At 44.3% G+C, this 21,811-nt stretch overlaps 1 protein-coding gene across 3 annotated transcripts in view; it reads left to right on the top strand.

Annotated features, from left to right (window-relative positions):
• MATN2 (matrilin 2) overlaps positions 1 to 21,811 on the top strand; it is a 188,091-nt gene that overhangs the window by 56,402 nt on the left and 109,878 nt on the right. For all 3 annotated transcript variants that reach the window (XM_004370750.2, XM_004370748.2, XM_004370749.1), the window contains one exon: positions 12,520 to 13,089. In XM_004370750.2, the coding sequence (XP_004370807.1) occupies positions 12,520 to 13,089 (570 nt within the window). The remainder of the gene's footprint in view (positions 1 to 12,519; positions 13,090 to 21,811) is intronic.

Genomic DNA, 21,811 nt, shown 5'->3' with positions numbered 1-21,811 from the left:
AATGATTAGTTTTTCCATCTCTTTGAAGAATGTTGCTGGTATTTGGATCGGGATTGCATTGTATTTGTAAATTGCTTTGGGTAGAATTGCCATTACATGTTGTATATATTTTACCACATTAAAAAATTTTAAGTGACATTAATATATTATTATCCACTTATTAAACTAGCAAGAATAAATGGAAATTAAAAAAAAGTAAGGACTAAACAATCATGATATTTAATGGCTGCATAACATTCTGTTACAAAAAAATATTGTTGTTTAACCAGCTTCCTATCATTGGACATTTAGGCTGTCATTGGGCAAATATTACTGAAGAACAATCTGTGACTATGTATAAAAGAGCTATAAAATGGTTCGTACCATTAACTGATAATTCCACTTTGGCACATATGCTCCGAGAAGATAATGTAAATGAAAATTAAAAATTTACAAATAAAAAAAAATAGGTGACACCCGTGCCATTGAGTGGGACTCACAGTGATCCTATAGGACAGAATACAACTGCCCCATAGGGTTTCCAAGGCTGTAATCTTTATGGAAGCAGATCGCTAAGTCTTTGTCCCATGGAGATACTGGGTGGGTTTGAACCACTAACCTTTCAGTTAGCAGCCAAGTGCTTAACCACTGTGATACCAGGGCTCCTTAGGTAACTACAGACAGTTTGATACTGCTGGGGTATTGGTGCAGGGCAGGGAGTGGTTGGCGGGTGGAGGAGGCTAAGGAGTTTGCTAGATCGTTCTCCGAAGAACGTCAGTGACCTTGCTGTCAGTGACCCTGAGGAAGCTTTCGAGGAAGTTGCTCTGATGAAATAGCTCACTGAAGCTCATTTATACTGGGAACTTGTTGTTATTGTTAGCTGCCATCAAGTCAACTCAACTCATGATGACCTCATGCATGATGGATTGAAATACTGCCTGGTCTGGTGCCATCCCCATGATCATTATGGATTAGACCACTGTGATCCATAGGGTTTTCATTGGCTGATTTTCAGAAGTAGATCACCCGGCCTTTCTTTCTAGTCTATCTTAGTCTGGAAGCCTCCACTGACAGACAGGTGTTGGCTGTACTGAGGTGCACTGGCCAGGAATCAAACCCGGATCTCCCACATGGAAGGCAAGAGTTCTACCACTGAACTACCAACGGACCTCATACTGGGAACTTAGCTCTGCCAAATCCAGCTACTGTGACTCAGATCAATGAATCTCATCTAAATCTTCAATCATGGAAATGTTCTAGTATAAAGAGAGGAAGACTAAGGTTAATTTTGTTGGGAAATCTCTCTACTTTCCCAGGCCAGGAAAGGCCCTTGATGAGATGATTGGGGCATTACATTTGAGAGCAGTCTAATAGGAATGATCAGGAAGTGATGGCAAATTGGTTTCATTTGGCAAGTCCCCTCCTATCCACAGGTGGTAGGAGCTTGGGGTGTCAAGAGGAATCCTGTGGCTGAGCTTTGATTCTGAGGCCAGGGTTGATTAGGGACATCTGCCACAGGGGCTGTGTGGGGGTACGGGTGACAATGTGCAAGTCTTAGATTTACCATCCTGGTTCTGATTTTATCATGTGACTGGCTATCAATCCAGATGTCTCCTTTCCTGTGGTTGGTTTTTGAACCCTGTGTGCAGGGCTTGATATTTATACCAATTAGATTTCATCTTGTTAGTTTCAACTTATTCCAGCCCTCCAAAATCCTTTCTGGTCCTGATTCTATTACTCAGCCTATTAGCCATTCCTTACCAGCTTTGTATGTTGTAGTGTCGAGGGAACCACAAGTGCCCCTGGAATCTGGAGAAACACTTGGTAAATGTTACCAAGTGGAAATGGTTTGTTAACGAGTCCAAAATATGTCCCAGATCCCGTTAAGAAGCCTAGGGTGTCTCCCTAATAGAAAGTAATCCAGTTTTCAGGGATTCCCCAAGTGGTCCTTTAGGAAGATGTGAGCAAACCACGAATGATTCCAAAAAAGCCCTAGCCCATCAACTGCGCTGTTAAAAGTCTGACATGATGTCATGCAGCAGCTGGAGACTGACTCATAAGGGAATTGGAAAGGGAAGAATTGATTGTTGTCTTTCCAGCATTTGCCCTAATCAAGTGCCCTGAATATAGGAGAGCCACAGGTTAAGTGGGGGTTTGGTTCTAAAGTTCCACTGGGGCAAAAATCAAATCTAGTCAGAACTACCTCTGAAATAATCCCTTAAAGCGCCTGGAAGCCCTGAGAGCTAGTCACCTCACCCTAGAGGCACCAACAAACAAACACCCTATTGCTGTTGAGTCAGTTTCAATTCACGGTGACTGATGTGTTTCAGAGTAGACCTGAGCTCTGTAGGGTTTTCTTGGCTGTAATCTTTAGGGAAGCAGATCGGCGGGCTTTTCTTCCACGGTGCCACTGGGTGGGTCCAAACCATCAACTTTTCAGTTAGTAGTCGGATACAAACCACTTGCACCACCCAGCACACATGGGGGCTGAAACCATGGGAAACGGCATGAGAGGCCACGTCTCAGGCCCCTGTGGGAAGGTGCTCTTTGAGCCCGACTGTGGATGGGAACACTGCTGGCTTACACATTAGTCTTCCCTCTCAGTCTGTCTCTCTGTCTCTCTTTCTTCTGCAAGCCCATACAGCTCAATTCACGTAAATCAACTGCTTCTACGTGCATCTTCCCTATGTTCTGATGTCCTAGTTTTACATTGTTATAATGGATGATACCTAAGATTTTTACAATTTGAGGAGACTATTCCTTACAGTCTTTCTTTTGCTCTGAGCCTATGCCCATCTAACAGGCTTCCATCATAAATATGGCTTTATCCAGAAGATCATGTGCCGACTGTTGATGAGGCCAGCCTTGTCTGTTTGGCCTTCTTATTTCTCACTGAAAAGTAATAAATTAGATTTAAAATCAGACAATGGGTCATAAGTATGATTAGCTAATTTACCCGGATTCAATTTCTTAGGAATGGATAAAATCGAGTTCTTTAAACTTCACCGCAGAACACCAGAGTGTAAAACCAGGCTTGCAATCTGATTCCATTCAGGTGCCAACTCTGATAGATTGTCGGTAGGTATCTGAAGTGCAGGGATGCAAGGATCCTAAAGCTGAGACCAAGCTGAGTAGAAGAGGGCCAGAATTGATTAGCTATTCTGCCAGGGGCAAAAGAGGGCATCGCTGAGCCCGCCCTAGAGCCAGGGTACCTGTACCAAGAAACAGTCAGTGATTCTGTCATATTCTCTCTCTCTGTCTCTGGGAGAGAGACAGAAAGAGAGTGAGTGATCTTAGCCACAGCAGTATCATTCAAAAATGTGCCTTTCATGCTTTTATCTAAGAAAGCATTGATAAAAATGTTTACATAGAGGCCTCTGGCGTCTCACTAGAGACCTCCTTCCAGATTGGCTTCATGTATTTAGCAACAACAATATACTCTATTAACCTTTCTAGTCTACCTATTTCACTGTATCCTGTTATTTGTCTGTATGAGTGCCTTTCACAGTTGGGAGCCTTTTCCTTCATTGTATTACCAAAGCCCTACACACAGTAGTACTAAATATTTGTTGAATGACTGGATCTACCTAATTGTTCTACTTATCCGAATCTGCATTTCTACCTCGCTAGAGTCAGTCATTTGCCTTGCTGATATCCAGACACTCCCTAACAATAGATTTCCCCTGATCCTTCTGATCTGTTGCATCTCAAATAGAAAATGAATTAAATTTTGCCTGATTTTTTTTTTCTTCGTAAACTTAGGCTGACTCAGAATGATCATGGTTCTCTCTCTCTCTGTAATCATCAAACAACTTTAATTTCCCTCCCCAGTGTCCCTTTGAAACTCCTGGTGAACTAGTTTTTCTCCCTGTCCTTTTGTGAAATTTTAATCATGTCTCATAGTCTTTCTGGCCACTCCTGGATAATTAAAACTATCGTCTGGTCGTTTCTAGCTACAAGAAGAGTTTTTTCCCTTGGCTCACTGCCACTTTTTCCAACATTGCTCTTGTCATAATTTTCGGGGACTTCAAGAATTTTTTTCCTTTATTCAAACTACTTTTATTCAAATAAAATTTAAAAATACAACACTAGTTTATCTTTACATATTTTATTTTTTTAACATCAAAATTCTCACTTGGCACTGCCTCAGAAGTAGTAAGAATACATGATTTGCTCTAGTGATGATGTTGTTTGAATTGGAGTCCACACTAACCACATATCCCAGTTTTGGGTTCTTTGTCTAAGTTTATATACACTTTTGGATGGCCAAGAGCTCCTTCAGTGCTGACTCATGATATCACTCAACTTTCTACTTCGATGATCCCTCGATAGCTTTGACTTCCTTGTCTTAAATATTCTTGTCCTTTATCATATTTCAGCCATTTGCTCCTCTAGTGATAAACTTGACCTGTGATTACCAGTAACTGTAATTCCTTCATAACCTTAACTTTAAACCTCCTAATGGTAGAATTCTTGCCTTTCATACCAGAGACCCAGGTTCGATTCCTAGTCCACGCACCTCATGCACACCCATCTGTCAGTGAAGGCTTTTGTGTTGCTATGAACAGGTTTCAGCAGAGCTTACAGACTAAGACAGATTAGGAAGAAAGGGTTGGTGATCTACTTTAGAACATAAACTAAACCCTACAGATCACAATGGTCTAATCCATAACTGATCATGGGGATAGCACAGGACCAGGCAGCATTACTATCTGTTGTGCATGAGGTCACCATGAGTTGGGATACAATCTGACGGCAGCTAACAACCCAGGTGTGGTAATGGTTAAGAGCTCAGCTGCTAACTGAAAGGTTGGTAGTTTGAACCCACCCAGTGGCTCGTCAGGAGAAAGACCTGGTGATCTGCTTCCTTAAAGATTACAGCCAGGAAAACCCCATGGGACTGTTCTACTGTGTCACATGGGGTTGCTATGAGTCGAAAGCAACTCCACGGCGTCTAACAGCAACAACAACAATCTTCCCATGCTAGTGAGGTGATTTCTTTCTACTTTTCCAGTGCTAACAATTGTTTGACTTTATCTGGACTTTTAATCCTTTGATTCTGCTTCCTTTTCACTATCCTTCGCCTCCTTGTTTCTTCTTTTCCCTACTTCCCCCAGCTTTAATTCCATAGGAAGTCATTATAGTCACCCTTTCCCTTGATTTGTCATTCTCTCTTTGCTGACTAACAACCCTGGTTAAATCCAACACTTAAATGCTTTTCCCTGTATCTGAATGTGGCTGGAGTAAAACATATCATCATGTTGATCAGCCTCACTTAAATTTCATGATTGACAGCCTCAAACCCAAAAAACCAAACCCGTTGCCGCCAAGTTGATTCCGACTCATAGCGACCCTATAGGACAGAGTTGAACTGCCCCACTGGGTTTCCAAGGAGCGACTGGTGAATTCGAACTATCGACTTTTTGGTTAGCAGCCGTAGCTCTTAACCACTGCGACACCAGGGCTCCCACCGGCCTCAGGTAGGCCTTTAATGCATGCTCTAATTCCCTCATCCATCCACTCTACCGCTGTCCTAGAAACTGTCACATTCTTTCATTTCTGTCATTACATTTTTCACGGTTCTCTTTTTATGTGCCCACGAGCCATCTGTTTGTGGAAACTTTGTCGGGAGTTGATATGAAGCATCACGTTTTCTGAAATCCGTTTTGAGTCTGGCTCTGGGCAAAAAACCTAGGTGTGAATTTTCAGGCCTGACCACAGGCGGTTACAAAAGCTTTCCCTGCCAGGCTTCAGGGGGAAAGCTGCCCTCCCTAGCCAGACGTGGGGCACAGGAAGCGCACTGCCATCTCTGAAGGGAGCTGTAATCAAGGATGCAGCCCACCTTCACGTATCTGCACTCCTAGCCCAGGCACCTCTGTACGGAGGCCTCTTTATCAGGGACCTTGGGTAGGGCCTTCCTCAGGAGACTGTGCTGAAGCCTCCTTATCTGTGAAGACACTTTCCCCAACTCTGATTCATACTCAGTAATTTTCCACTCCTAGTCCTCCCCCTTGCGCTCCTCCCCCACCCAGCCCCAGGGTCCATAAAATTGGAGGAGCCTTTTGTTTTGGGCTCCCTCAGCAGTAAGTCCCTACATCTATGATGACCTACCTGGCCCTCACCCAAGTGCTGTTCCTGGGGAAATATGGAACAAGGAGGAGTCGGCATCTTCTCTGGGTTTCTCTGGTTTGTATCACAGTAAGCCATAAAGGCTTCACTGTAATTTTCATTTTAGCTTGTCTTCTCTGACACCTGACAGCTCAGCTCAGCTCTCTCCAGCTCAGCTCAGTGCCCTGAGAGACTTCCTTCCTCACCCCACCTTGGGCATTCACCTATTGTTAGGACCATATTTCTCCTATTCCCCAGTCCCTCAAAGATTGGTGACCTCCGTCTCTCCATCACACCTGTCCCATCCCTTGGTCTCCATGGGGCCTTGCTCCTCCTGAGCTCTCAATAAGCACTTGTCAAGTGACTAGCAGCTTCATTTACTGGACCACTGCCATTCAGGGAGGTAAGCATCTGTTTTCAGCATTTTACTAAATTAGGAAAAAAGAAAAAGAAATACAAATCGACATTTAGCAAAGGAGAAGTACTTGGCAGCAAGCAGGCAAGTTTGGGCCATTGCTGTCAGGTCCTGATTCCAGGCAAGGAAAGAACTGACCCCAGAGAGCCGATGTTAAGCAGCTGTGAGTAACTGGGAATGGCAGGTCTAGAAAGACAAAATCTCTTATATCCATGATGCACATAGCTTGGTGGTTAAGAATGTGGGCTACAGACAAATGTGGGAGCCAGACAGATGGGTTCAAATCCCACCTCCTCCACTTCCTAGCTATGACACCATGAGCAAGTTATCTAACCTCTCTAGACTCATTGTCCTCATCTGTAAAATGGGGATCATAACAGTACCTATTTCCTTAGGTCTATGTGAAAAATAACAAAGCTAACACATATAAACACCTGGCTATTATTAAGTGCTCAATAAATATTAGCTATAAGTTGTTATTCTATTCTCTTTTGAGTCTCACAACAGCCCTGTATTATTTTCCCCATTTTCAAGAGGAAGAGACTGAGGGTCAAAGAGGTTAAGGAGCAGCTCAAGACCACATGGATAGAAAGTGGCAGAGGCTGCGCTTGGCACTGAGATCATAGGACTCTACCCCTGTTTCGCTAAGGATCTCAGAGCCCCCTTTCAGTCTCCACACGAAATTATTTTAACCTCATCATGGAGATTCACATCCCTCCCTTCTCCAAATATGCTCTGACTTCCCCAGGCAGATGACACCAAATATTTACTATGCGATTATATAACCATAATTGGATTTAGCCAGAGCAGGAGAGGCTAATTAGCAACAAGGCTGAAGCCCCTGAGAGGAGGAAATAGTTCCGAGTTGCACACTGTAATCCCACATGGGTAGGAATGTTGTTTAAGATTGTCCCGGCTCATGTTCCTCTTTCTGAAAGGGTAAGAGACCCTTGTTTGCCCAACGCGTGGGCTTTGGAGTCATGCTGACAGTATTCAGTGCCGCTGACAGAGTGCAGGCTGTCACTTTGTGATTAGAAGGATGACATTTTATAATGTGCTCACAAATCCTCTTTCAACTGCTGCTGAAAATCTTTGTCATGAGGGGCCCAAAAGAAGATCACTGTGGGTTCTTCTCCCTGGCCAAAGAGACAGGGATGCCGTTCCTCGAAGTGAAGGAATGCACACAGAGGAGAGGCGGTTTTCTAGAAGGTGTGAGCAGGACACTGTAGACCCACTAAACTCCCAGCAGTCCTCATGTGGAAAGCTGCAAGGCTCTTCACAGCAAATATTTCAGAGTGTTCCAGGTATCTGCAAAGCTCACAACTATAATGCCAGCTGTAGTGATAATTTTCCAAGAGAGTCAGCTGTTGGGTTGTGGAAAAGGCACCCAGTTCATCCCAGGTCTGACCATATGATGAGCCATGAGACCTTGGGGAGGTCTGCTGAGCCACCTCTTCAAGCCTCAGTTTAATCTTCTGTAAATTGAATAATTTGGATTCTATTTCGACCCCTCCAGCTCCAAATCGTACTGGTCTATGATTCCATGAACTAAAAGTTCAAAAGTGGCTGTGGCTCCCTCACAAAATGGAAAAGATTTGGGGCCTAGAATCTAGGATTTTATTAGCGGGACCCAGACCTGGTCTAGAACTGTTTCACTTGGTGGTTTTCATCACCTCCTTGAACTGCCAACCCCCTTAACTCAGCCCTTTCCATCTGAATTCACTTTGATTCCACAAATATTGATTAAAGACCTACTATGTTTCCAACAGCATGACTACAAGATGAGTGAGACTAGCTTCCCACCCTCAGGGACTTGACAATGAAATAGTGAGGCCAAGACTTCACCGAACTTCTTTTCTCCAGTACCAGTACCGGTTACCGTTGAGTTGATTCTGATTCATGGTGCCCCCGCGTGTTTCAGAGTAGAACTGTGCTCCATAGGGTTTTCATGGCTGTGGCCTTTCGGAAGCAGATCACCAGGCCTTCCTTCCAAGGTGCCTCTGAGTGGGTGGATTCAAACCAACAACCTTTCAATTAACAGCCAAGTGCTTAACCATGTGTGCTACCCAGGGACTCTTTTCTCTAAGAGATAGCTCCATTTCTGGAACTACTGGTTATCGACTGTGGTTTCTGAGCTAGCAACATCAGCTTCTCTGGGGAACTTGTTAGAAATGCAAGTTTTCAAGTCTCCACCCCAGAGCTACTGGGTCCGGAGGTGTGGCCCACGTGGCCCACTGATCTTTATTTTTAAAAGTTCTCCAGGGAATTTGGGTGCATGCTCAAGTGTGGGAACCACTGAACTAGCCCTTCTAGGTTAGGCAGCCAGATTGTAGTTCAGAGTCCTCAAGGGACCTGAGGAGACAACTTGGAGAAACCTCGGTCACTTAGGCTGCCAGGACTTAGTGTTTTTAACTCACAGTCACAGCTCACTTGGAACCTCCCACAACATTTTGGACCTTTGTGGTATTTTTGTAAACTGCCGTGAGTTGTGGAAATGACACAGTTGTTTTGACAGCAACTCATCCAGTTTAGCACACGCTTCCTCACAGAACTCCCATGCTTCCCTTATACTGCCTTTTAATCATAGGAGGACTGTGTTGCTCGGAGGGATGTCCACACCATCACTAAGACCCACAGTCAAATATCCCAGTCCAAGGAGGCCCCGTCTGCTCCCAAAGATTTCCAAAGAAAGAGACAGTTCTTAGGAAGCCTATCTACTCTCTACCTCCCTCCTTTCTAAGGAAAAACCCAAACCAAACTAAACCCAGTCACAACTCATGGTGACTTCATATGTGTCAGAGTAGAAATGTGCTACATAGGTTTTTCACGGGATGATTTTTCAGAAGTAGATCGCCAGACCATTCTTCTGAAGCACCTCTGGGTGGACTTGAACCTCCAACCTTTTGGTTAGCAGCCAAGCGTGTTAACCGTTTGCACCACCCAGGGACTTCTCCCTTCTAAGGAAACTTTAATTGATTTCCTCCACCATGACAGGATCTAAGGCTGATGCTTGTTCTCCTCAGCAGGTGGAGATCCTTAGGCTTTGTTCTCCCTGCAGTAAATTCAGACATAAAGGGTGGGGTGGGTGGGCTGCTTGAGAGGGGCCAGCCTGGGTCCTGGGACTGCCTGGTGCTTACCCTGATTCCTTGGGCCTGTTCCTGCCCAGGGCCATATGATAGACCATATTCTCCTTTGTGAAAATTAGAAAAAGGCACCACCTCCAGGTGCCTCTCAGGATAGATGCAGCCCCTAGGCCTCAGGGCATGCTGGATTTCAACCCACTGCCTCCTCTGGCAGTTAACTAGCTTAACTGCTAATCAAAAGGTTGAAGGTTCAAGTCCACCCAAAAGTGCCTCAGAAGAAAAGCCTGGCAATCTACTGAAAAATTAACCATTGAAAACCCTGTGGAGAGCAGTTCTACTCTGACACACATGGGGTCCCCATGAGTCAGAGTCAGCTCTTCAGCAACTGGTAACTGGCCTCCTGGGGCAGGTGCCTGTGTACAGCACACACTGCACAGGCACAAGCCAAGGTCCTTTCTCCTTCAGGTACAGGAAGGAGAGAGGTGGGAGTAAGGACAGGCGGAGGAGAGCTTGGATGTGCAGCTACCACAGGTCCCGTTGTTCCCACATGCTGGGCCCAGGGCTGTGCTCCTTACCTGGCTTATTTCCCTAAATTCTCACGACTACTCAGTGAGGTGGGTATTAGTGCTGCCTCCATATTTGTTTGTTTGTTTTTATTTTCTAAATTACGAAATATTTTCCAACTGTACCTCCATTTTCCCATCTTTATAGTGGGTATGATAATCCTAGCTCTTTTCTCAAGCACTTGTTCTGAAAATCAAATGAGACCATAGTGATAAAAGTGCTCGGGAAAAGAGATTTTTAAACACCTTACAAATGTCAGTTTTATATTGATCTCATTGCTGGGTCCCCGAAGGCAGGTTTTGGGGCCTCTGTTTTGGGAAATTCACCTTAAATTCACCCAGCCCCCAGTGTTATGTGTGAGAGGGACAAAAGGTTGCTGTCCTGCCAGGATACTGACATTTGGGAGTGCATCCTCCCCTAAAAGCATTAGAACTGCAGGCTGCAGTGGATGAAGTGTGCGTGTGTGCACGGCACTCAGGGACGAGTCACAGTCCTGGCAAGCCAGCCTGGATAGGGTGACCTCATGGGCCTTTCCCACTTCTCATTTTTATGACTGGGCTTACTGTTTAATTTTTGGCTTTCTCTGGCTTTCTTGCAGCTGTGGTGATTGGGATTTAGGGCAAGTATTTGCGATCCGTTTTCTAATCCACGTCAAATCCTGATTTAGCTACAAAGTCTGGGACGGGGCTGCAGAGGAGGGAGTCAACCTGGCTGGGAGGCAGTAGCTCAGAATATCAGAAATTCAAACAGGAATCCCAACGTCCATCCACTGAGGCAGAAGGCCTCTCATCTCTTCTAATATTATCTTTTTCCCAGAATGCATAAGGCATAAGCTTCCTTTTAGACTCAGGTCTCTTACAGCCTTCTCACCTAGCTGCTTAAGGATTAAGTACAGTTGCTGTGGTGGTGAGGGAGAGACTTAGATTTACCTTTTTCCTGTGTCTCTTGTTGAAATGTTTCTTGGGTGGGTCCTGTCTCCATTTGCTCAAGTGCCTCCCTGGTTGAGATCTGAGTCTGCATCTCAACCAAATCAGTGCAACCCCTGAACAATGGTATGGATGATCCACCTTGCAAACCACTGTCAGACTCCACTGACTTTTTATTATATACCTTTCCTATGGGAGAGGTCAGTGGCATGAAATGATGCTAAGGTGGTCCCCCATCACCTGTGACATCATGTATAAATTTCTGTGTCTGAATTTAAAGGCCTTTTATAACTCGCTTCTGGCTATCCCTCCAACTTAACATCTGCCTGCAACTCCTAGCAATTCCCTCTAAGGTCTCGTTATTTACTCTATTATCCACCATATTCATTCCATCTTGGGATTTTTCTCACAGTTCCCTTTTATTGTGTTCCTTTTCTCCAATCCAAACACCATCCATCAGTCAAGGCCAGTTCATGTCCCATTTCCTTGATCTCACTCCACTAATGTCCCTCTTTTCTGAATATCTATTGTCAGAACCACACAGTTTCATATTAGTTACCCTATTTTATGCAAATAACACTCACGTTTTATATTTTTTGGCCAACCGCACAACTCCCCCCCACCACATACTATTTTCATAGGTGCGCTATACCACACATTGTACGTGTGGGTGCATTGTTTACACGGGTTCATTATTTGCAAAAATACGATATTCTTTCACTGTTTCATTAGTTAAGCCTCCCCAGGTAGATTGTAAGCCCCTTGATGTTGGGCCCTGTCCTAAGCTTCCTTTTTGTTCCCTACAGTATCCAGTCAATCTTACGTGCCAAGCAGTAAATAATAAAATAATTTTTACGTCAATCAGGTGTTTGCTCACCTAAAAACTGATAACTTTCAAGGAACTATTCATTTATCTTACAGTAAGAAATACTGTTTATACCTGATACTCATGATCACCATTATACAGATATATGCCCTGAGCAGGAAAGAGAAACCAATGCAGACTGGAGGTTTGAAAGGTGACTACCAGCCCTAGGATTTCCAACAACAGTCAATCTAGATTTGGTCCTTCTTGTTGTTAGCTGCTGTTCAGTCAGCCCCAACTCATGGTGACCCCATGCACAATGGAACGAAATGCTGTCTAATCCTGCACTATCCCATGATCAGTTGCAGATCAGTCATTGTAATCCATAGGCTTTTCATTGACTGATTTTTAGAAGTAGATCACCAGGCCTTTCTTCCTAGTCAATCTTAGTCTGGAAGCGCCACTGAAACCTGTTAGGCATCATAGCAACACGCAAGCCAACACAGTACACAAACCAACAGACAAGTAGTGGCTGTGCATGAGGTGCATTGTCTGGGAATCGAACCTGGGTCTCCCACATGAGAGGTGAAAATTGTCCTCAATACTCTTTTAATGTCTTTAACTCTCGTCTTTCCCCAGAGAGCTCCTGTGAGAACAAGCAGGCAGACCTGGTCTTCATCATTGACAGCTCCCGCAGTGTCAACACCTATGACTATGCAAAAGTCAAGGAGTTCATTGTGGGCATCTTGCAATTCTTGGACATTGGGCCTGATGTCACCCGGGTGGGCCTGCTCCAATATGGAAGCACTGTCAAGAATGAGTTCTCCCTGAAGACCTTCAAGAGGAAGTCTGAGGTGGAACGTGCTGTCAAAAGGATGAGGCATCTGTCCACAGGCACCATGACAGGGCTGGCCATCCAGTATGCCCTGAACATCGCATTCTCAGAAGCAGAGGGGGCCCGGCCCCTGAGGGAGAATGTGCCTCGGGTCATGATGATTGTGACAGATGGGAGGCCGCAGGACTCAGTGGCTGAGGTGGCTGCAAAAGCACGAGACACAGGCATCCTGATCTTTGCCATTGGCGTGGGCCAGGTGGACTTCAACACGCTGAAGGCCATCGGGAGCGAGCCCCACAAAGACCATGTCTTTCTGGTGGCCAACTTCAGCCAGATCGAGTCCCTGACCTCAGAGTTCCAGAACAAGTTGTGCAGTAAGTCCTGGTCCTCTGTGTCTCTTCTAGGGGAATCTTTAGGATTCATTCATTCGTTTTCAAGTATCTGTTCTGTGCTACAGTGTCTCAGGAACTGTACTGGCAAAGACCAAGATAGACACAGAGTTCTCTTGGGGCTTACACTCTGGTCAAGGAGACAGATATTAAACATATAATTGCACAAATAAATAAGTGACTGCTGTTGTGATCAGTGTAATGAGAGAAGCATGCAGGGCATGATGGAGCCTGTGACCCAAGGACCTAATTTAGGCAAGGGCGCTCAGGGAAATTTCTCTGAGGAAGGGACACTTAAACCCAAGCAACAGGATGAGTAAGAGTAGAGATGTTTTTCTCCAGCTCATTGAGCTACCCTGGCATTCCCTAAGTTGGAATTCTATGTGTTGGCATGGGGAGGGGTGCATATGAGAGCACAAAAATAATATAATTTCTCCTTGGGTGGTGTGGGATAGCAAGAAGCAGAGGCATTTTTGCTCCATGATGGTGCTGGTAGTAGACGTTCCCTTAACTAACAAAGAGGCTCAATGATTGGAGAGGACCAATATGTGGTCCTGGTGCCTTTCGACCTGCTAACCTGTTAAGTTGCAGATTCCACCCCCTTCCACTCCTTTTGCAGGAAGATGCCTCCCCAAGTCCTGGAGCCTCATTCTTCTCTTTTAAGGGGTTTCTTCCCTCTCCTGCCTCTCTCTGCCTTTCTTTCCAGACTGCTCTGAGTTATCTCCAGCCCTAGCTCCTGTCTCAGCTTTTCTCAGCAGGTCAACTTGCTTTCACCTCACTTCCTACCTCTACAACTGCTTTCTTGCCCCTTCTTCTCCTGTAAGAAAATATTTTCAAACTCTCAGTGCCTCCATTTTCTCATCTATCTAATGGGTACAATAATCCTAGCAGGAGTCCAGGGTGACCAACCCAGGCTCCACTCTGTTGTTGTCAACCCCCAACTCCTAGTGACCCCATGCACAATGAAACAAAATGCTGCCTAGTCCTGCGCCATTCTCATGATCTGTCGGGGATTGGATTGTTGTAGATTGAGTTTTCATTGGCTGGTTTTTGGAAGTAGATCACTAGGTTTTTTAGTTCATCATATTCTGGAAGCTCTGCTGAAACCTGTTCAGCATCATAGCAACACTCAAGCTTCCAGCGACAGATGGATGGTGGCTGCACATAAGGTACACTGGCTGGGAATTGAACCCATGTCTCCAGCATGGAAAGCGCAAATTCTACCACTGAACCACCAATGCCTCAGGTTCCACTCTATTCTCTGGAAACTAGAAACATGCATCCCGACCTTGTAAACAGTGTTCAATCCTGCTTTACCTAACCCCCAGAGGTCCCTGTCCCCTCCAGCTGCCATGCTTTGACAGGAGAAACAAAAGGAAATGTATCTATTTTAAAATGACTCTTGTTTTCCTGCAGTAGAGAATGAGCTTATGAACGGGACTCCTCACCAGTTCCCCAGGAGCAGGAACTTGCCTCTCTGACGGCTCTGAGGACCCATCCTCAGAATGCCACTGTCGTGGATTGAATTATGTCCCCCAAAAAATGTGTGTATCAGTTTGGCTGGGCCATGATTCCCGGTATTGTATGATTTTCTTGTATGTTGTAAATCCTGCCTCTATGATGTTAATGAGGGCGGATGAGCGGCAGTTGCGTTAGTAAGGCAGCACTCAGTCTATAAGACTGGATTGTGTTCTGAGGCAATCTCTTGAGATATAAAAGAGAGAAGTGAGCAGAGAGACATACCATCAAGAAAGTGCCGGGAGCAAAGCCCGTCCTTTGGATCCTGTACAGAGAAGCTCCTAGTCCGGGGGAAGATTGGTGAGAAGGCTGACAGAGAGAGGAAGTCTTCCCCTGGAGCTGATGCCCTGAATTTGGACTTTCAGCCTACTTTGCTGTGAGGAAATAAGCTTCTCTTTGCTGAAGCCATCCACTTGTGGTATTTCTGTTATAGCAGCACTAGATGACTAAGACAGCCACCAACTCTAGACTCCCAGACATAAGCCTCAGGGAGGAAGAACAGTATGCTTTTGATATGTCTTAGAAAAATCCTCTTTTGAGAACTGAGGGCGACCTCAAAAAGCAGAGAGCCCGTTCTTTCTTAACTCCAAAATAGAAAGATTTACTTAAAAAATCAGTGCAATGAAGGAAAAATAACCTTTTCTCTGCAATGTTGCTTGGAAAATCTTAGAAGTGCCATTTTCTCTGGAGCTGCAGAAGAGCTGTTATTATAGTGCACTGTGGCTAAATCGACTGGAAAACTTCAATCAACAGGACACACTGAAAACATTTTTAAGGTTTATGACTTTAAACGACTTCTGCAGAATTATAGTCCCCCTTTCTTGGAATATTAAAAAAAAGATGGGTTCAGTAACAGTTTTGACATTTTATTTGTTTGTACTGGAAAATGTTAATCGAGGAGGTATTTTATAAGCACTCTGGAATTGTCAGCAAATGGAAGGATAATATGATAAGGCTACAGAGTCCCTAGGTGGTGCAATGGTTAATGCCAATAGCTGCTAACAGAAAAGTTAGTGACTGAAGTCCTGGCAATCTACTTCTGAAAAATCAGTCATTTAAAACCTTATGGAGCACAATTCTACTCTGACACACATGAGGTCACCATGTTTTGGAATCCACTAGATGGCAATTGGTGGTGGTGGTGCTGAGCTACAGAACAGGACTAACCCACCTGTGTTGTTAAATTTGGACTTGTCCATGGAAGAATCGTCTCAGTGTACTTTATGCCAAGGCAGCGAAATTAAAATATGATTTACTTTTTTTTTTCCTCCATGATTTTTGGTGTAATTTGGAAGCCCTAAGAAAACACAGGTATTATCCTGTTCATTTGTGTGGCCTGAGAAATGATCCCCTGTGGATGCCCCCCGACTTGTCCTGCAGAAGACGCAGCTGCTCTCTCCCAGCATCGCCAGCCTCTGCTAAGTAGACTCATCAACTCTCTTGAAAGGTTGAGGAGGCCCCAGGGCCTCTTTATCAGCTGTGCAGTAAAGACTGCAATAACTACATTTATAAAGCACTTTCTCTTACGCTATCACATGATCCTCGCTGAGACCTGGGGAGACAGGCAGCACAATCCTATCATTCCCTTTTTATAGATTAGTCACCTTATTAGGTGTACTACCCAAGAGCAAACAGCCAGGAGATGATGGAGTTCCTATTCCAAATCTGTTGCTCATTTCACTCCTCCCCACGTCAGGAGTTATAAATTTCTCCTTTAAGGCAAACCAGTTTCTGATGAGGACCCCTTAGGTAAATCTGCTTATGGTTGGCAGGTATTCACCTGAAATAGGTAAAACTCTGAAAGAAGCTTTTATAGAGTGAGGAGGAGCAGACTCAATTATATTCCCTTCCCCTGCCAATTGTACAACGCTGAGCAAATCCTTTGTGTTCCCTGAGCCTCAGTTGCCTCATCTGTAAAATGGGCATTCTACATGCACAGAGTAAAGTATTATAATGACATGTGCAAAGGCCTGGAGTTAGAAAACCAAAAGGAAAAAACACACTCGGCATTTCTCAAGCTGAACTGAAGAAAAAATTCAAGCCTCGAGTTGCAAGATTGAAGGAGTCTACGGGGAAAATATTAAATGACAGAGGAAGCATCAAAAGAAGATGGAAGAATACACAGAGTCACTATACGAAAAAGAATTGGTCGCTGTTCCACCATTTCAGGAGATAGCATATGATCAGGAACTTATGGTACTGAAGGAAGAAGTCCAAGCTGCACTGAAGGCATTGGCGAAAAGCAAGGCTCCAGGAACTGACGGAATACCACCTGAGATGTTTCAACAAATGGATGCAGTGCTGGAAAAATTTTCAAGAAATTTGGAAGACAGCTACCTGGCCAACCAACTGGAAGAGATCCATACATATGCCTATTCCAAAGAAAGGTGATCCAACCGAATGCAGAAATTATCGAACAATATCATTAATATCACACATAAGTAAAATTTTGCTGAAGATCATTCAAAAGCTGCTGCAGCAGTACATCAACAGGGAACTGCCAGAAATTCAAGCTGGATTCAGAAGAGGACATGGAACCAGGGATATCATTGCTGATGTCAGATGGATCCTGGCTGAAAGCAAAGAATTCCAGAAAGATGTTCACCTGTGTTTTATTGACTATGCAAAGGCATTCGACTGTGTGGATCAGAGCAAGTTATGGATAACATTGTGAAGAATGGGAATTGCAGAACACTTAATGGTGCTCATGAGGAACCTGCACATAGACCTGGAGGGAGTTGTTTGAACAGAACAAGGGGATACTGCTTGGTTTAAAGTCAAGAAAGGTGTGCATCAGGGTTATATCCTTTCACTATACTCATTCAATTTGTATGCTGAGCAAATAAGCCAAGAAGTTGGACTGTATGAAGAAGAACATGGCATCAAGATTGGAGGAAGACTTGTTAATGACCTGCATTATGCAGATGACACAACCTTGCTTGCTGAAAGCAAAGAGGACTTAAAGCACTTAAACTGATGAAGATCAGAGACCACAGCCTTCACTATGAATTATACCTCAACCTAAAGAAAAGAAAAATCCTCACAACTGGACCAGTAAGCAACATCATGATAAACAGAGAAAATATTGAAGTTGTCAAGGATCTCATTTTACTTGGATCCACAATCAACGGCCATGGAAGCAGCAGTTAAGAAATCAAGCAACGCGTTGCGCTGGGCAAGTCTGCTGCAAAAGACCTCTTCAAAGTGTTAAAAAGCAAAGATGTCACCTTGGAGACTAAGGTGCACCTGACCTAAGCCATGGTGTTTTCATTTGCCTCATATGCAGGCAGAAGCTGGACAATGAATAAGGAAGACCTGATGCCATTGAGTTATGGTGTTGGTGAAGAATATTGAATATACCATGGACTGCCAAAAGAACAAACAAATCTGTCTTGGAAGAAGTACAGCCAGAATGTTCCTTAGAAGCAAAGATGGTGAGACAACATCTCACATACTTTGGACATGTTATCAGGAGGGACCAGTTCCTGGAGAAGGGGGTCATACTTGGTAAAGTACAAGGTCAGTGAAAAAGAGGAAGGCCCTCAATGAGATGGATTGACACAGTGGCTGCAACAATGGGCTCAAGCATAGTAACAATTGCGAGGATGGCACAGAACTAGGCAGTATTTCATTCTGTTATACATAGGGTCGCTATGAGTTGGAACCAACTTGACGGCACCTAACAACAGCAACAACATACACAGAGCAGGTGTGTGAACAGGCATTATAAACTGTAGAGCCCAATTCAATGTGCACCATGTTGCGTATCACCACAGTCAATTACATTGAGGACCAGCAGTTTTGATTTGCACTCAAATTATATGGTCACTATGAGTTGGAATCTGGTAGACTGCAATGGGTTTTTTTTTTTTTAAATCAGACAATAGCGATGAGCATCTTCCAAGTTGCAGCTGACGTCTCTGAGTTTTCGAAAGTGTCATTTGTTCATTAAACACTTATTGAGCTACATTCTGCACCTGTAGGGTTTTGGGCAGAGGAATGTCATGAGCTGACTCACAGTTTAAAAGGAGCTCTGTGGCTGCTTGGGAGGGATGACAGATAGTAAGGGGCAAGTGTGGAAGAAGGAGACCAGTCAAGTGTTATGGTAATCCAGGCAAGGAATGATGTTTTTTTTTTTTTTTTTGAAAAATTGTTTTTATTTTATTAAAAAAACAAAAGCAAAAAAACCCACTAGTCTAGGTTCACTCAGTTGGTTTCACGACCTGCTAAGGGGACATAACCTACAGTTAGAAAAACTGATGACAGGCTAGGTGGGGAAGTGGGAGACCACCATGCACCTAGGGAGGAGAGGACTCTGGGGAGAAGGGCTGATACTGGCACCTGTACTGCAGGCGGAACTGAAAAGTGCTGCTGGATCTGGGATTGGAGATAGGAAGGAGGCAGTCCCATTACTACCAAGGCCAGAACCTTGACAGTACATTAGGACAATATTAGGATCTGGATTGGTGAAGAGCTCAGCTGCTAACCAAAAAGTGGCAGTTTGAATCCACCAGCTGCTCCTTGGAAACACTATGGGGCAGTTCTACTCTGTCTTACAGGGTCACTATGTGTCGGAATCAATTCTATGGCAACGGGTTTGGTTTTTTTTCTTTTTGCAGCCAGACTGCCCTGGGTGAGTCCTGACTTGGCTCTCCTTGGCTGGGTGGCTGTGACTCCGGCCCACCGGTGACTTTATACCTTCGGGCAATAACTTCCCATCCCATCCTGGGCTGGGGATCTGACAGCCACAGCAAGAAGAAACTACTGAAGTCACATCCTTGGACCACCAGAGAAACTTGGAAGCCAGGTGTTTGTGAATCAAGGCCCTGACTACAAGATAACCAAAACCCACACATCCTAGGCTCTGGCCACCCAGTGAGAGAGAATATTATATTTAGGGGCTGAAAAAACGTGTCCTTTCTGAGCTATCAGGTGATTCATTGTAAACTGGGTAGGGCTGCTTCTAATTAACCTCTTGGTGCCTGCTTTGTGCCAGCTGCTCCACAGGAGAAAGAGGTGACAATTTGCTCCCTTAAAGATTACAGCCTTGGAAACCCTATAGGACAGTTCTACCCTGTCCTGTAAGGTCGCTATGAGTCGGAATCGACTGGACAGCAATGGGCCTGCTTTATCAGCGTAGCCTAGTATTCTGGAGCCTGCGTCCAGACTGTTTCTGTCCTAATAATCCCACCCCACCCAGGCCAGGCACAATTTAAGGCCCTAATAGTGTTCCTGAAGGAGACCTGGTAGCACAGTGGTTAAGCACTTGGCTGCTAACCAAAAGGTCAACAGTTCGAACCCATCAGCCGCTCCTCAGTAAAAAGATGTGGCAGTCTGCTTCCGTAAAGATTTACCACCTTGGAAACCCTATATAGGGTTGCTATGAGTCAAAATCGACTCGATGGCAATGATTGGGTTAATATTGTTCCTAAGACACATCCTTCATCACTTATTGCACCCCCTCTGAGGCCCTGTTGTTAAGTGGGGAGGCCAGAGTGACTCAATATATGTTGATTTGATGTACCGAGTAATTCTTCCTCTTAAGAACCCCACAACCCATGACATCAATCACTCCTTTAGTCATTCAAGAATTCATTAAAAAAAAATTATGTCCGTATTTCCTAAACAAAACATCCATCCCTCCCCATGACTTAGTCTGCTGAGTTGTTATTCTTCCCCCAACACAAAGCCTTGACCCAGGTGAAACCCAAGAGGCCTTCTAGGAAATGAGACTAAAGGGGAATGTTTCAGAATGGCAATGGAAGAGGCAGGACTGTTGCCTTCCTTCCAATCATGTTACACGGGACGTGTGAGTTGAGGCCCAATTGGCCCACAGGAGAGCAAGGCCTTAGGGCCCAGATGCTCTTAGAATCACTGACCATTCTTGCATAGAGTTTTACAAATGGAAGAAATGTATGCTGTTTAGTAAAAATGTTTGGGATTTTTTGGGTTGAAAGTAACAGAAATTCAACTTGAACTAACTTCTAAAAAACTGGTTGCCACAGATTCAATTCCCACTCATATCGACCCTATAGGACAGAGTAGAACTGCCCCAACAGGGTTTCCAAAGTAGTAAATCTTTAAAATAAGCAGACTGCCACATCTTTCACTCGTGGAGCAGCTGGTGGGGTCGAATAGTCAACCTTTCAGTTAGCAGCTGAGCGCTTAACCACTGTACCACCACGGCTCCTTAGCTTTAAAACAAAAAACAAAAACCCATTGCTGTTGAGTGGATTCCAGCTCATAGCAACTCTATAGGACAGAGTAGAACTGACCCACAGAGTTTCCCATGATGTAATCTTTACAGAAGCAGACTGCTACTGCCATATCTTTCTCTCGTGGAGCAGCTGGTAGGTTCGAACCACAAACCTTTCGATTAGCAGCCAAGTGCTTAACCACTGCGCCACCAAGGCTCCTTAAACTCAGAACAATACCTTCTAGATTATATTGCTGTGAAATAAAGTGTTACTCCCTAGTTCATTTATTGTGTACCATATGTCTTACTTAGAAGCCAAGAGACATATACTTAAGACGTGCCATCCATCTCCCCAGTAGATAAGTTTTCTAAGCACTGGGTTAGTGGGATTGCTCTTAGTCTTTGAGAGCCCCTTTTACTTTGGCTTCATAAAAATATGTTTCTACACATAGACATCTTTTGTGTTTATGAGAACAATTGCATAACTTGTACTCTGTTTATACTGATGGTATTAATTCTAAATATGTTCAAGTTGCATTATACTAAGTAAAGTCATAAATTAAGATGCAAGAAAACAATGAGAATTTTTATGAGCTCCAGGCGGATTTATGCTAGAATTGATGTATCTGAAAGTGGCGGTACTTCAGAAAATAAATTAGGAAAATTTTAAATTGAGAAATAAAGATCATGAAAACATGAAATATGTGAATACATTTTTTCACTCCGAAAATTTTTGTTTACTTTTGCACATTAAAAATTGACATTACTCTTCTGGAGTCTTAAAAGCCTGTGAGCGGCCATCTAAGATACTCCACTGTTCTCAGCCCTTCGGGAGCAAGGGAGAATGAAGAGAACAGGATACAAGGTAAAGATTAGTCCGAAGGACTAATTGTCCACAGATACCAAGGCCTCCACCGGACTGAGCCCAGTACAGCTAGATGGTGCCCGGCTACCACCACTGACTGCTCTGACCAGGATCACAACAGAGGGTTC

Source organism: Trichechus manatus, unplaced genomic scaffold (genome assembly GCF_000243295.1).
Source record: "Trichechus manatus latirostris isolate Lorelei unplaced genomic scaffold, TriManLat1.0 scaffold00009, whole genome shotgun sequence".
Classification (NCBI taxonomy): Eukaryota; Metazoa; Chordata; class Mammalia; order Sirenia; family Trichechidae; genus Trichechus; species Trichechus manatus.
This window is presented reverse-complemented; position numbering and strand designations above follow the sequence as displayed.